We start from the raw sequence: 16620 nt of genomic DNA on the forward strand, positions 1-16620 counted from the left end.
GGACCATAGTCTGCAAAAGAAACAAGTACACAGATACACCAATTAGTCACTGAACAATCATTCATTCCAACAAGAAAATGAGTAGAAAATAATATATCAGTACTGTAAAAGGATACCGTATAGTGCTAAGATTAATATTTTAAGTGTTGAAAATTTACACTTCATTGCACGTTACGTTTAAATGCTTCTTGTATCCTACAGCATATATTACAATATACACAACATGGACAAAATTTATTTTCATGTTCTGACTAGAGTTTAAGTAATGAGTCAATTGAAATTTGACTTGATTTGTTATAGAGCTTACTTGAGTATTTACACAGTTACTTATATCTCATATATGGCAAAAATAATCTGTGCAAGTAAACAAATTTCAAAGAACCAGAAGACTAATCCAAACTCCGTCCATGTTTCACGAGTTTTTTCAATACGCCTATATGTAGAGAGTGAATGCCAGAGCTGAATCACAGAAGTGCCAACCCTTTTTTTCTCATTATCAACCCCCATATAGTTTTCCTCTAGATTACTCAACTACACTGAATTATCTATGCAGCTATACAGTTGCAAAAACTCTTATTTAAACTCCCATAGCTATTCAATTTTTTTTTTTGAAACTTAACATATACTCAACTGCTGGGAACCCACAATCTTTCTACATGAATTTATAAACACATTTTTAAATTATATATTTAAAGAGCTGACTGAGAAAAGTGAACAAAGGCCTTATAGTACAGAAAATGTTAAAAATGAAGTAGAACTGTTGCTAGTATGGTTGAAACTAAATTATGTTTATTCTACATTTTTTTTTAAAGGTATGAAATTAGTAGCTTGAAAAGTTTTGGACAAAAGAAAAAAAAATTTTTTTTTTTTTGGCTTTGGATATCACAACTGTATGAGGCTGATAAAGCCAACATCATTTAGATAAACTACTTAACCCCATCGTCTGTCAAATATTTTAAGTCAAGAAGCCTACTTATGATCTCAACTAGTTGTAGTAAAATGCATACTTCATCTCCTATTGACTTACATGCCTTAATTACAATAGAATTTATTTGTGTAAGTCTCTCATTGGTATCAGAGCTCAGAAATATATACACGAACCAGAATTTGGTTTGGATCAATCTTACTGCCGCTTTCCAAATAAAAATTAATCAAATTTACTTCAGAATTAATATGTGATCTATTTATAAGCAAAATATAACTCCTGCTGGAATCAGGTATTTACAGTACTGTTACAAAATCTACAGACTTGTCCAAAGCTTTCTCAACACAACACCATCATACCTGTGTTAACTTTTGTGTGCAGTCAGATTACCAACAATCACCCCCCATCAGCCTGCAGTGGATTTCTCCTTTAAGACACAAGATGTTTTTGACTATTAGTCAGAAACCAACTGTGACAGCATGCTTTAATGAGATGGTTGTTCTTTTTTAGGTCTTCTTGACTACATGTGACGGAGAATTTTCAAAGAAAACTATCAACACCTGCAGAATGTTTAAGCAGCCTGCAAAAGCTTTGCACGTGGCTTCTCTGTAACAAATGGCAATTGCTTTTTACCTTCAAGGAAACCTGATGCAAAACTTCAAAAACTTTTTTTTCTACTTTTTCTTAAAAAACAATCTAGGGCATTTTAACACCGAGATCAGATGTAGAAATGCCTCCTACTTAATCCTTAAGCATAAAATCCTTTACTAGTCACACAAGTAGTATATTTAATGGGCACTAGTCCCATATAATATAAAGACATTATCCATGTCATATTTGGAAAAATAAGTAACATCAGCTATATTCACACTTACGTGCATGAGTTCTAGACTATGTAGATACAGTTTGAATGAAGACCATTAGAAATCCTTTTATTAATTGAAATGTATTTTCTAATGATAGAAGACATTATGCTAAAGCCAAAAGGCTTCATATAAAAGATTTAGCACTTCCAATATTTTTTTCTCTTCTAAGTAACTGTAAATAAAAAATCGAAGTGAAGTTGAAAATGGAAATTCTTTTTCCTAGCAAGCTGAAAGAGGAACTGAATGTGACTTGGAATTAAGGACTTGAGATCTTCCAAGTAAAGTCTGCTTCCCACCACAAAAGTGAGAGAAGGAAATAATTACTTATTGGAGAAAATAACTTATAGGAGGAAATAATTCCAATCTAATTTTCCACGTTAAGGATTTAGAGCTTATTTTTACCCTCACAGTTTGGTCATACTGCACTTTATTAATATTATTATTTTTTTGTTAGAGTAATGAACCTTTAAAGGGTCTGAGCTTTCTAGGCTTGATTATTAACACAGAAGCTGCTTCTTTATCTATTAAACAGACAAGAATTCACTGCTTCTTTACTAAAACTTTTTAGACACTTCAAATTTACCAGAAAAAGCATTTTCACAGTTGATTAATATATGTGACATTTATAAGGCATTTACTAAACAAGTTTCTTATTTCTGCATACTGTTTGTGAAAATATCATAAGTAATACACAAAATTCAGGCATGTTACTACACCAAATATCACGTTGGCTCCTGCTTCTGTTCCTAATATTTCAATAGTGAAAGTTGCCCAGTTGGCACAGCAATTTGAAATACATTCTTAAATTTCAAATGTTTTCTGAATAGAAATATGTCTGAGATTGTTCAAAACATTGTTAGAATGCTTTTCTGAGAAAGCAGAACCCCAGTTTAAGTGAGGGGGTGATGATGGAATCAGTAACAGAATAAGTGTGCTTACACTAATCTCATTGCAAGACTGGGGTCAAACACACAGCCAGTGGCAAATTTCACATTTACATATTCAATGTAAAATTTGCTAATGGCAAATATGACCTTAACATTTACTTTTCATGAACAGTCACACTAATCAAGCACCAGCATATAAGTCCTCATGAAAAATTAATACAAAGTAGTCTTAAAGACTTTGAAATCAAATTTTAATTCTGAATTTGAATAAATATTAATGTGTAAGCCTAGTGGTATTTGTTCAACACTAAATGTTATCAACTTCACAATGACATAAAGCATAATTCTTGGACAAATTTGTATATTAAGTAATGTTTTAGATCAATGTATGCAGTTAACTCTGTTAAGCTTCTTGGCAGTGAGGCTCTAATCTCAAAGAAAGATATTTTAGTAGTTCTGGAAACGTACTCAGTGGCAGAAGTTTTCACTGAGAAAATGCACAATAAGAGTCTTTAGTGACATTTAATGTAATGGTGTCCTTTTCACTGTGGAGAAATAATTCTACTGCATCTAACTAAAACTGAGAAACTGACTTGGTACTTCATAAATATTATATAAAACTGAGAAAAAAAGAGTCCTTAACTCATCAAAACATTTTAGTTGTTACTTTTAGGCAAAGGCATACATATTTTGCTTAGCTGGGATCCAACACAGTTATCCAAAAATATGAAATATCAATAAACAACACTGTCTAAACATTTTTACATTTTTTTTCAATAGCATCTAAATCTAAATTTTGGGAGAACTGAATTTGGAGGTACTCACATTGGGTATTAATTAACTGGAGGACACTTGCAGATATTTTACTAGCTGATGTTGTTGACAAGCTACTCTCCATCATATTTGAAAACTATCAACATCATCATCAGGTTAAGTCCGTGGTGATCAGATAAAGAGGAATATCACTCCTAGTTTTAAAAAAGGGAGAAAGAAAGATCTGGGGAACTACAGGCCAGCGAGTTTTACCTCCATGCCTGTGAAAATCATGGAGCAGATCCCTCTGGAAAATACATGAAGACATATGTGAGACAAGGAGATGATCTGAGAGAGCCAGCAGAGCTTCACCAAAGGAATATTTTGCCTCACCAATCTGGTGACCTTCTGAGATGAAGCAATGGCATCAGTGGACAAAGGTAAGTCATCTATCTGGTCTTCTGCAAGGCCTTTAAGTTGATCCCATACTACATCTTTATCTCTAAATTGGAGAAATGCGGATTTAAAGGGTGGACTATCCAGTGAATAAAGAATTGGTTGGACAGTCGCAACAAGAAAACTGTGGTCATCAGCTCTATGTTCATGTGGAGAAGGGTCATGAGTCGCGTCCTCCAGGGGTCCATCTTGGGACCAGTGCTCTTGAGCATCTTTATTATCAACAGAGATAATGGGATTGAATGAACTCTGAGCAACTTTGTGGATGATACCAAGCTGATACAACAAAAGGAAGGAATGCTATCCAGATCGACCTGGACAAGCTTGAAAATTGAGCCCACACGAACATAATGAATTTCATCAATAAGGCCAATTGCAAGATGCCACACTTTTGTCAGAGCAATCCCAGATGCATGCACAGATCTGGAGAAGAACTCACTGACAGCACCCTTGTGGAGAAGGACTTGGGGGTGCTAATGGATAAAGATCTGTACAGTCAGATCTTAGTCAGCAGTGTGAGCACGCACCCTGGAAGGCCAACTGCATCCTGGGCTGCATTAAAAGAGGAGTGCCAGCAGGGCAAGGGTACTGATTATCCCTCTCTACTCAGCCGTCATGAGATCCCATCAGGAGAACTTACTGCGTCCAAGCCTGGGGCCCCTAATACAAGAAAGATGCAGAGGAGGGCCATGAAAATGACCAGAGGGCTAGAGCACCTCTCCTATGAAAAAGACTGATGGAGTTGGGCTTGTTCAGCCTGGAGAAGAGAAGGCTCCAAGAAGATCTACTGAAAAACCTACTGAAAAGCCTACTGAAAAAGTATCATCAGGAGGGAGGCACACTTTTTCATTTAAACAGAAGTCTTCCAATAAGATGAAAAGATTTTGGCCTTCATAACTTCTTGGACATTGAGAAGTGTAGCTGTACTAGTAAAATTTTAAATGTCTTTGTACTGTTTTTGTGATCACCATTGTGCAGGTGATTAATTTTACTCTCAAAGCTCACTTACTGATTGACAGAAGGATAATTTATATAACTTGTAAAATCTTATAATCTTCCAGTACAAATGTTTAAATGCAATGTTTTATCTATTAGAATTCCTTGCAGCAGATGCAAGATCTCACCAAACTTTTCTGGATAACCAGAAATTCAAAAATAATACATTATGACCTAACATGTACAGGAGACTTTGAATGTGTTTTGCATTAGAACTTTATGTAAATATGACTATATATAAGATTCCAAAAAAGCCTTAACATGACTGAAATATGAAGGTTTTGTAAAGGATGTCTGTTTACCCATTTAGTATGTAAAATGCATTATACTCAAAATATCATAAGAAGAAATTTCAGTATTTCAGGGAAAACAGAGATACTCTCAGTACTTAGTACTTGCACACTGACATGCTAAAATATGGGAGACTTTTTAATGCAGACTGTTCTTTTGAACTTTTCTTTTAGTGGGTCAGCATAATTAGAACCTTGGAAATATTCTGAATCAGGACTGGTTTGACAAGGGCATGTGAAGTAGAGCATATCTACCTACACTTACAAGACCTAATTTAAAGATACATGTCATTACCATAGTAATGCCATTTCAGCTTGAGCACTGACTACTTCCCATTTTGTTCAGAAAAGTACTAATGGCACAAGCAGGCAACAACATCTGCAGGTCTTTGCACTACAGTCTGAAGAAAGGATAACCTTTGTAAATTCTAATGTAGAACTTCTTCCTTTTGACATGACACCTGCACTCAATTTTTTCTTGTGATCTAACCCAGTGTTTTAGTAGGCACTATCTTCTACATTAGTAGAATAACTAATGGGAAACAAGACATACGAAATTGAACTTGTAGAAAGAGTCCACTATTAACACGGTAATGTCAAGAAAGAAATTGCTGAACTATAAAAACAGGCACGGTACTGACAAACAGGTAGCAAAGCACCAGTATTATACTATTCCATACTAATGGGTAAGAAATATGGAGTGGGCCATTTGGAAGCTTTCCTATATCTGGCTGATCAGTCCAACATTGAATAGGAATGAAAAAATATAGACTCCATTTTCCTTTCCTCTTCTTCGTCCACCAAACAGTTAGAATACAAAGACCCAATATAAAGAGGGAGAAAAAAAAAAAAAAAAAAAGAAAAAAAAAAAAAAAAAGAAAAAAAAAAAAGAGAGAGAGAGAAAAAAAAGGGGGGGACCTAGAAGTACAGGTGTTAGATAAGCCCTGGATAAATACTGGCACTTTTTTGAGCACAACTCTTTACTTGTGATTCTTTCTGGCTAGCTAAAGTAGTGTACATGCTTTCCTTCAACCAATGTAATCTCTCTGATCCGTATCAAGCCATAAGAAATAAAAATGTTGTCTTTCAGAGTTGAACATTTCCTACTAGTCTATGTCACATGGCCATTTCCCTTTTAAAGAAAATACTGATGTTGCCTCTCAGATAATATTTTCTAGTACATATGAGTTAGAGAAAATTTTTTAATAGTAACCCAGGAAAAATAATATTTGTCAATAGAAGATTCCCTTTTCTGTACACTAAAATGTCCTGAACTCACAGAATGCTATATGCATTCTTGTTTCCTTTGATTCTTGGTGGCACTTCATGTTTTCTATGCGACTCATACTTTCACTCTACCCTTACTAAACCTTACAGGATTTTGACTTTGAGAATTACAGCAGTGTAAAAAGAAAATAATTATATTAATCATATTGACTCAATATTCCCCATGCTAACATTCTACCCACTTATTAAAATTACTAGAAGTGTTGAATAATTTTAAGAGATGGAGTCTTAAAACAAGTAATACAAGTATAGCTAACTTGAGAAAAAGATATGAAAAGTAAGTTAGGAAGATATGCAATGCAGATCAGTGTATTTATAAAGTTTAATATCATGGCTGTTGAATAAACCCTAGCCTTTTCTGTGTTCTGCACAAACACGGTTTATTTAAACAACAAAAATACGGCTGAATACATATTATACTACTTCTCTAGGATGCATCCTAATAAAAAGAATTTCTACTACATAGGAAAAAGAAACGAGAGCTCCCGCAAAACACAAAAACAAGACAAAACCAGCCAAACAGGTACCTCTAGGGATTATTTATACCAGCTAGGTTCTTTTCTACCTGATGTACACTCACTTCAAACTAATGTCGAAATACTTGACAGATCATTATTAGCTCCAAGTTTCGTGAACAATAAGGAAATTATAAATACGTTGTTACAGATATTTTCATTAATTATACCATGGTAAAACAGGTGAGGTTAACACTTTTCTTACAACCACAGTTCTCGAACAGAATGGCAGTATGGAATAACTAACATCTTGGCCTCTTCATATGAAGAAAACTATTGAGGAATGATCAAGCTCTCCTCTTACAAGTGCTGACTATGCAGCTTCAATGTCTAAATATCTATTCGGTTTCATCTCTTGCCTTATAAATGCAATATGATTATTATTCTGTTTAAAATATGAAAAAAAATTACTGAAGATATTCATCATAAGTTTAAAAAATCAGCTTGGATGAAAACTGATTAAAAAAAAAAAAAAAAAAAGATTTGTCAACTGCATATAATTCCTGCACATAATTCCAGTTAAGTAACTACAGCTTCTATGCCATCGGCTTTACGAAATATATATCATAATTGAAATTCTGCTAGAATACAGGGAAAAGGGTGAAAGCTACAATGCAATGCACATGGGCATCTCATTTCATGTCAAACTCACAGAAAAGATGCCTTGTTCAAAATGTAGCTGATATTTGAATTGTAATATGGTGCTACACAGAGTACCTCGCTGTATCAAAAAAACCACCAAAGTTTAAATACCTACACAGATACTATATCTACCAATATCAGCTTCTCCCTGGACAATAACCTCGCATTTCAAGTAACTTACTTGGTGAGAAACCATTTTTGTTATGAGCACTTAAAAGACTAGGTGTTTACTGTTTGGATTGACGTTGTTGGTGACTGGATTTATGCACTGTTGCACCGAATTCCTCAGGCAGAAGCCTAAATGTGTATGCCTGTCTATGCATGCTATTCCTAATTTCAGATTATAAAAAGTCTTGCAAAATGCTAAAGAGAGAAAAAAAGATGGCAAAAAATAAAAAAATAAAAAAAAATATCCAGAGTAGAAAGAGTTCCAACTCATCTAAATTAAGAAATATAACAAGACATCCCCTACTTCCAAATTCAACTTGAGACTGCGCTTCTAGAGACAAATTATCTCTATGATGTTGAGAGATGATTTTTTAACTTTTTTTTCCAACCTCCTCCAATGCTGATATTTTACCAGACAGAACATATTTATTTTACCATAGGAGAGTACTAAGAGGGAAGGAATGCTCTGCTGTGTTTAGATGGGATTCTTTACAACCCCAGTAGAACAACAAATTGACATTCAGTCTTTGATACAAACTCATAATATCCTTTCATGATAATGAATAATATCCTCACCTTCTACAAATGGAAAACTAAGCTCAAAATTCACCTAAAGCTAAGAAAATTCCAATGGGAAGTGGGCAGACATCTCCTGTAAGTTAAACCAAAAAACAAGTAAGCCTACATATTCAGCCTTATAAGTCTTATCTACCTATTGATTTTTCATATTCAGGCTTCAGATTGTAATGTACTTTTGTTTTTGCAAACAGCAATAAGCGTTGGATCTAGAAAAGAAAAAGAACGAACACACATTGCATTCCAAGTGCAGATAATGTATACGCGTCTGAATTTCCTATGGGAAGCTTCAGCTTTACACACTGGAAAATCTTTCCTACTGCTTCACAGTAAATATTTTCTAAGATATCAGGGCAACTCAAAATGTTAATATACTCTCTCATCATATGATACCTGCTAAGTCTTAACTAGATTCAGAAAAAAAGGAATTATGATCAGAACGAAACAAAGCTCTAACATTATGGACCCTGCACAGCCATTTCAAAAGTACCTAGATGTGGTAAGGATTGGACATTAAGTATTCATTGCAGTTCTAATCCATGCTGAGAGCAACTGTGTTCTACATACTTTGCATTCTCCCTGTTACTTTGACATTAGAACTATGGATCCCATATTTGATAAAGATTAGCATAGAAGTGCTATAACAGCTTCATGGAACATGTTGCAGACAAAATCTACCTGTAACTCCTGCTGGCAAACTAGTTTCTGTATCTGCTCCTTAGTCAGGTCTGTGCCTAAAATCCTACATAAATGTACAATGAACTACCTGATCTATCATTAATAAACCAGCACTTATTATAATCAGACTTTCAGCAAATTCACTACACATACATGTACATCACTGTGCAGCAGGCAAACAATGACTTAGTTGCCCTTACAGAAACAAGGTAGGATTGCTCCCACAACTGAAGTGCTGCAGTGGATGGTGATAAGCTCTTCAGAAGGGACAGACAAGGAAGAAGGAGAGGTCGTGTGGCTCTCTGTGTTAGAGAGTGCTTTGATGTTGAGCTTGGTGCTGGGAATGAGTCTTTGTGGATAACGGTCAGGGGGAGGGTTAATAAGGTGGACATCCTGGTGGGGGTCTGTTAGCAATAGGATTAGAGAGAATGGTCTCAAGTTGTGCCAGGGGAGATTCATTTTGGACATTAGGAAATATTTCTTCTGCGAGAGAGTGGTCAGTCATTGAAACAAACTGCCCAGGGAGGTGGTGGTCACCATCCCTGGAGATGTTCAAGAAACACTGAGATGTTGTACTGAGGGACATGGTTTAGTGGGAAATACTGATGATTGGTGGACAGTTGGAGTGGATGATATTTGAGGTCTTTTCTAACCATTGTGATTCTGTGATGCTATGATCATACTAAATTCAATGTTTCTAGAAAAAAAAAAAAAAATCAAAATATGGCATTTATGTTTGTTTTACATCTCTTCCTCTGCAGATCTTAGTTTAAAAAATGTTACATAGACTACTTAAATATTGGCCAATATCAATTCTTCATTCTTAGAAATTATTTGTCCAAGTACTATTATTTGTACAAATACTTGTGTATACACAATGGCACATTCATAGCTAGTAAGGTAACACCTTTGCTTTGTTATTATTCTTATTTAAATAACATTATTTATAAGGAGTTTGAGAAGAACATTACGTGGGACTAAAAAGGTATGAAGTAAAATGATATTGGCTACTCTATGCGAATCTGTCCTTTTGGGCAGATTTCAATAAACTTAACAGTTTTAATTTGCTTTTTTGTGTGCAGGTCTGCACTTTTATTAACATCTTTTTCTCATGTCTTGAAATTTCAACATCACATTGAAATCCCATTGAGATATTTACCATATTAAAGCATTAAAACGAAACTATGGTAATCCCATAAAAGATTAAAATCTGGCCACTACTGCACAGCCAAAGCTTAAAACTAAGGCAAATATGAATGTTATTCTGTTTATACAGAGGATGGATTAAGGTTTCTTGTCATGGTTTTATGATTTTTGGTTATCAGTATTTCATATCATAACACCATGTAGTGTATTGGGAGTTAAACTGTTAATGCTCCAGTTCTGGGCACCTGTCCAGAAGAGAAGAACTACATACTCCAGGGGCCCTTGTGGTCAGGGAGGAGATACAACCCTAGCAAAGTCACCTGATGTCCTCTTCTTCACCAGGCTCTCTTCCCTGCTGCTCAACTGAACTGCGCATCTCACCTCAGTGTTACGGTGAGGCCTTTCCAACCTTTCGGACACTCTCATTATATTTGATTTAATAGCTTCATTTCTAATTATATTGTATTATAGCATGTTACCTTGCATTCTGATACCACATTTAGTATATTAGTTTGTTTCTCCTCAGATCACTGCCACTGTTTTTAATTATTTTGGGGTCCCCTGTCTCCCTTTTCTGATGGCACGGATTGTGTGAAAACCCTCCGCTCCACTAGTCACAGAACTGGGCCGAACCAGCCAATAAACAGTTGACAGTTCTAAGGAATGATGAATGATTTGCAACACAAATTTCCAGCACAAAACCACTGCATAAATGCATTCTGAGAGGTGGAAGAGTGCACTCATTTTGTCTTTCAGCCTGCACTTATTTGTTTGTCAGAATTTCATCAACCCGTGCTTTCTATACCTGAATGGCATACATTTATCAATCTGTCATAATGCAGAATACAGTATTAAATGCAGAGCATTTATGAATTGATAAAATGAGCTGTACAATTATAGTTGCTGTGGACCTAAACAGGAATAAAGGATAATTTCTTTAGTAATCTTTGGTAATCTTCCATTCATGGCATTATTTCTCAAGATTAGTGTTTCCTACTTCTGAAAGTCCTTAAGGACAATCAAACAGTCAAATATAACACATATAATACTTTTACATCTCAAATACACATGCCTCCTCTATGAGGAATCTCCTTAATACTCTGTTTATTTCTACCCTTATGAACGAGGAGAGCATCCTCATAAATTAAAGCCAGAGAATGGAAGCCAGACTAATGCTTTGTTTTGATTTTAAATAGGTTTTAAAACAACAAATAAATCCCAACATAGTGCAAATTATGACTTTTGAAATTAAAATGACCTCGCACAACCAGAAAGGTTTAGCAGTACTTAAATTTGATAGCTATAAGCCAGAAGAAGAATGGTTAGGAAAACATACAGCTAAAATCCTCATAATAAAATAACCACCTTTAGTAAACAATCTGAGAACAGTAATTATAACAAGTCTACAAAGAAGATCAAAGATTTTCTAAACAAGAATGTACAGTCTATTTTTTTTTTAGGAATAACAATAATACAACTGACACCAGTGTACTGCTATCATTTCAATAACTATAATAGACGAAATGTAGACTGAAAAACAGAAAAGCTCACCACTTCTTCATGCCTGCATTTTCTCACATTAATTCCATTAATCTGTTATTAAAAAGATAAAGAGAAGACTTACTCTACATTTCATAAGTATAGATTTTATTTCACTTTTCTAGAAAATTATACATAAAAGTACTTCCAAGTTCACTCACCTGCAGAATTGCATCTCCTATAAAGAGCAAACCTGAAAGTTCAGCTGAAAATAGAAAGCATATTTTTCACTCAATTTGCACAAAATATCCCATATTTCTTGTACTTACATTTATATTTCATTTATGTTTTTACATAATTTTTTTTAAAAAATAAGCAAAAAAAAAAAAAAAAAAAAAAGAAGAAAAGGCAATACGTAGCTTCTAAGTAGATATTTGGAATCTTATTAATCCTAAAACACCAGCTTTCATTGTTTCAGTGAAAGAGTTCTTTCATCTGAAGTAACAAAACTCCAAAACATCTTCCATCAATGTATAGTATCTTTTGGGCCATAATGGTGAAGTATGGCAGGCTTTTCTGAAAACAGAATGACTACAGAACTAGGTCCTATCTACCTGTGAGACATGATTTCTTAAAAGCTCTGAGGGAAAAGAACTCTAGAGCTACTTATGAAAGACAACCTTTAACTTGTAAGATTTTATCAAAGAATCTGTAGATCCTATGTTTTTTATTAACTCAGTGGTGTATTTATGCTGGATAACACCTTCTCTGTTCAAGAGCTAAGCAATCAGGGTGTTGTACAAAATCATCATAAAAACTGGACTTGATTTTTAAAATAGATACCCTCCAAGTCATAAGGGAATTAACCAAAACTGATTCAAAAATTAACATTTTAAAATATTGAGTTATATTACAGAGCTATCAAATGCACTTCATAAACACAAAATTAATATAATAAAGGATAAGTGTCTATAAAAAATATATAATCTCTAACATGAAAACTAAGGAATACTAACAGAATACATGGAATTATTTGTCTATAGCATTTTAAAACATCACAGAAGATGCTGTTTAGAAAAATCTGAAACTTGACTTGGTCCAACTAATTTTTACTTCTTTACATGAGAGACTGGCAATAATATTCAGATAAATTATGATAATATATTTGAAGGTCTGTCCTTATTAGGCAAGACACAACAATGGATTCTTGAATTATGAGAGGATTTCTAATATATTTTATGTTTAAGAAATGTGTATCTCAATATTCCTCTTTAGACATGGGGCTTACATGTTATTATCAAATTACAGATGACTTAATTACCTACATACAACACGGTTGGTATGAATTGCATGAACTATCACATTCTTGTTTAGAGGCCTAAAAAATGAACCAGAATCCAATTGGTAAAAGGGCAGAACTAAGCCTCCAACGTTCTGAGGTACAGGTTCTAGGTTAAACAGCATTTTCCAAGATACTAAGCAGAGATGACACTTGCATAGCCTTGTTCTACAGAAGAGATGTCCCTTGCAACTAGCTCTCTAAACACTTTTATTGAAAGCAGTAATAGAGTTTATACCTTAAGTATGTACTGAAGTTAGAAATAATGCATCACTCTAACAAAACAAAACAAAACAAAACAAAAAAAATAACAAAAGGAAACAGCATGCACTTTGGTGTGCTCAATTAAACTTTGTCTATGTTTCTTATTTTTCCTGCAGTGCTTAATAGCTTTTTAATAGCTTGTGTAGGCAATATATGTCACATTATTATATATTACACACTTATATTTATACTGAAAATAATGGAGTCACTTCTTAAGGCTAACCTTTTAGTTTTCCTTAGGGGCTCATTCTCTGCTACACTGCAGCATCTCTACACACGACCATCACATCTACATTTCAGGGTCAGCTTTCAGATCTCAGTATTTCAAGATTCCCCTGTACATTTCTTTATCTACAGTGTGTGGATGAATAGGAGCTTTTTTCTCTAGTTGAGCTTTTTAGTTGTGCAGAAGCAGCATTCCAAAATTACTGTAAGCAGATGGAGGAAAATGCTTCCAAGTTTGCTTATGCTTATATACACAAATACACATAAACATAACAAGGATCATAAATACACCCTAGAAGTACTTATTCACAACCTTGATCCTTCATCGAGTGCATCACGAGTCATCTAACAAGAACCCGTCTTCATAGCACATGCTATATAATTCCCACAACTTCAAAACATTGACAGTTAAAAATATGCATGATTAAAGCCTTCATACAGTACTGATTTTGCTAAATATCAGTTGCTGCAAAAGTTTACTGACCGCAGCATTAAATGTTTTTCTCTCTAAATTGGAGTGGTATGGATTCAAAAGATGGACTATTAGATGGATTAAGAACTGGTTAGCTGGTCGCAGTCAAAGGGTTGTGATCAATGGTTCTATGTCTGAGTGGAGGCCAGTCGCAAGTAGCGTCCCTCAGGGTTCAGCCTTGGGACCAGTGCTCTCCAACACCTCCATCAGTGACACAGAAAATGGAATTGAGCAAGTCTGCAGATGACACCAAACTGACTGGTGTGGTCGATATATCGGAGGGAAAGGAAGCCATCCAGAGGGACCTAGACAGACTGGAGAAATGGGCCCATGTGAACCTAATGAGGTTCAACAAAGCCAAGTGCAAAGTGCTGCACTTGGGCCAGGGCAATCCCAGGTGTACGAACTCCTTAAGAGCAGCCCTGCGGAGAAGGATCTGGGGGGTCCTGGTGGACGAAAAGCTGGACATGAGCCAGCAGTGTGTGCTTGCAGCCTGGAAGGCAAACTATATTCTAGGCTGCATTAAAAAGGGGTGGCCAGCAGGGAGAGGGAGGTGATTGTCCCCCTCTACTCGGCTCTTGCAAAGCCCCATCTGGACTACTGTGCCCAGGCCTGAGGCCGTCAGTACAAGAAAAATATGGAGCTCTTCGATTGGGTCCAGAGGAGGGCCACTAAGATGATCAGAGGGTTGGAGCACCTCTCCTATGAGAAAAGATTGAGTGATCTGGGCTTGTTTAGCTTGGAGAAGAGAAAGCTCTGGGGAGGCATCATTGTGGCCTTCCAGTACTTGAAGGGAGCATATAAACAAGAGGGGGAATGGCTGTTTACAAGGATGGACAGTGACAGGACAAGGGAGAACGGTTTTAAACTGAGATGGGAGGTTTAGGTTAGATATTAGGAGGAAGTTTTTCGCTCCAAGGGTGGTGACACACTGGAACAGGTTGCCCAGAGAGTTTGAGGGTGCCATGTGCCTGAAGGCATTCAAGGCCAGGCTGGATGTAGCTCCGGGAAGCCTGGTCTAGTGCTTGGTGACCATGGACATAGAAGGGGGGTTGAAACTAGATGATCATTGTGGTCCTTTTCAACCCAGGCCATTCTGTGATTCAATGATTCTAGTTGAAATAGCAAAGGGTATTATCAAGATTCTGCCACTACCCACCCGAGTACTATCCTACTATCCAGTATAAAAAGACATGCTTCTCCTCTTGCATTCACATATTTTAATGACCAAACTTTCAATATGCTACTTCTTTCTGGCAATAAGCATTCAGAAATAAAAGACAGAAGTATTATTTTTGCACTGCTTAAAGTTATTAAATATTTTCATGCCTATTTTTTTTCCCTTAAAAATTATGCTTTACAAGAACATTTAAAAGATTGTTTGAAGACAATGTTCAGAAACTTCTCCAAATATGAGTTTTGTATATTTATAGAGAATAAGATTTAGAACACCCTGCTATAAAGAGCATGTCAAGACATAGTGTACTAATCTAACACTCACCTCGTTGTTCTTTGGAAATCTTAGAAATGACCACTGGAATATTATGTTCTGCTCCACCCTGAAAATAAAATAAACAGTAATCTCATGAGTCACTGTAGATATCTTTTTGTTTGAAATTATATTTTACCCTTTCTGTAACTTGGTTTCAAAGAGACTGAGAAAATAATTCTGAATCCAAATTTTCTTCTTTTTGTCTATGCCTAATTCTAATATAGAATTGATTTGGATTAATTTCTTACTTCTTACTGCCTCTCATGAAGAAGCTCCCAGGTTCCATAATTAGCCAAGGAAGTGAACAAGACTTGAAGAACATCCGTTTCTACAATTTTTGGACAGTTTAATGTATGAAACTGTGTCCTACAAAGGCAGAATGGCCATCACACCACAATAGCAATCATGCTGTGAACACTCAGTTTTCATGCTGGTAAGAAACATGTAAACAAAAACCCAAGAAAAGCAAGTTTGGACTTTCATCTCAAAAGCAGCCTTTATTTGTTTCCATCTCTGTCACACATGAACAAAGAGTGAGCAAAGCAGTGGGTAAGTAACAAGGAACACAAAAAGAAAACATTAAGTGGAACAGTAGGTGTTCAATAAATGCGGGAATAATAAAGGAAAGTTGAATGATAATTCAACAGGTTGACAGCATTCAATGCTGTTGTTTCATTCAATTTATCCTAGTGAAGCTGGAAACGTTTATGGTGCTTAAGGTATTAAAAAGAAACCTTAAATGAAAAGCACTCTCAAAGAAAGAAAAAGACAAGTATGTAACAGAATCACAAATATGTTTCTTCCTCTGAAGTCAGCACCAAAGTGCCAGCCTGAACATAACCTATACAAATTCAGATAATCAGAAATGACAATATGCCACACTGTCATTTTGCCTAAGAATCCTGGTTCGATGTTTGCTTATTTTTCTTTTGTTTGAAAACTACTGACTCCTTAGGTCCAGGCACTCTGTGTCAATGAACTGAGTGGTCTGACCCGGATATTTTGATGTTCTAAGGATTAGTACAGATCCCTTCTTCATGCAGGAACCAATTGTTTGAAACTGAACAGAGACCTGCACTCAACAGCTTTATCTGTTATGGAATAGAGGAAAAGAAAACCATAGAAAACATGCTTCTGTGTCTCCCTTCTCTATGGGCAGTCTCA

General features: G+C 35.5%; 1 protein-coding gene across 1 annotated transcript in view; it reads right to left on the minus strand.

Annotated features, from left to right (window-relative positions):
* Positions 1–16620, minus strand: part of SNTG1 (syntrophin gamma 1) — a gene marked incomplete at both ends in the record, with an annotated part of 147504 nt that overhangs the window by 100984 nt on the left and 29900 nt on the right. The window contains 3 exons of the mRNA XM_079533868.1: positions 11737–11778; positions 11886–11929; positions 15466–15523. Of these exons, the coding sequence (XP_079389994.1) occupies positions 11737–11778; positions 11886–11929; positions 15466–15523 (144 nt within the window). The remainder of the gene's footprint in view (positions 1–11736; positions 11779–11885; positions 11930–15465; positions 15524–16620) is intronic.

This window comes from Tetrao urogallus (genome assembly GCF_951394365.1).
Source record: "Tetrao urogallus genome assembly, chromosome: 3".
Lineage (NCBI taxonomy): Eukaryota > Metazoa > Chordata > Aves > Galliformes > Phasianidae > Tetrao > Tetrao urogallus.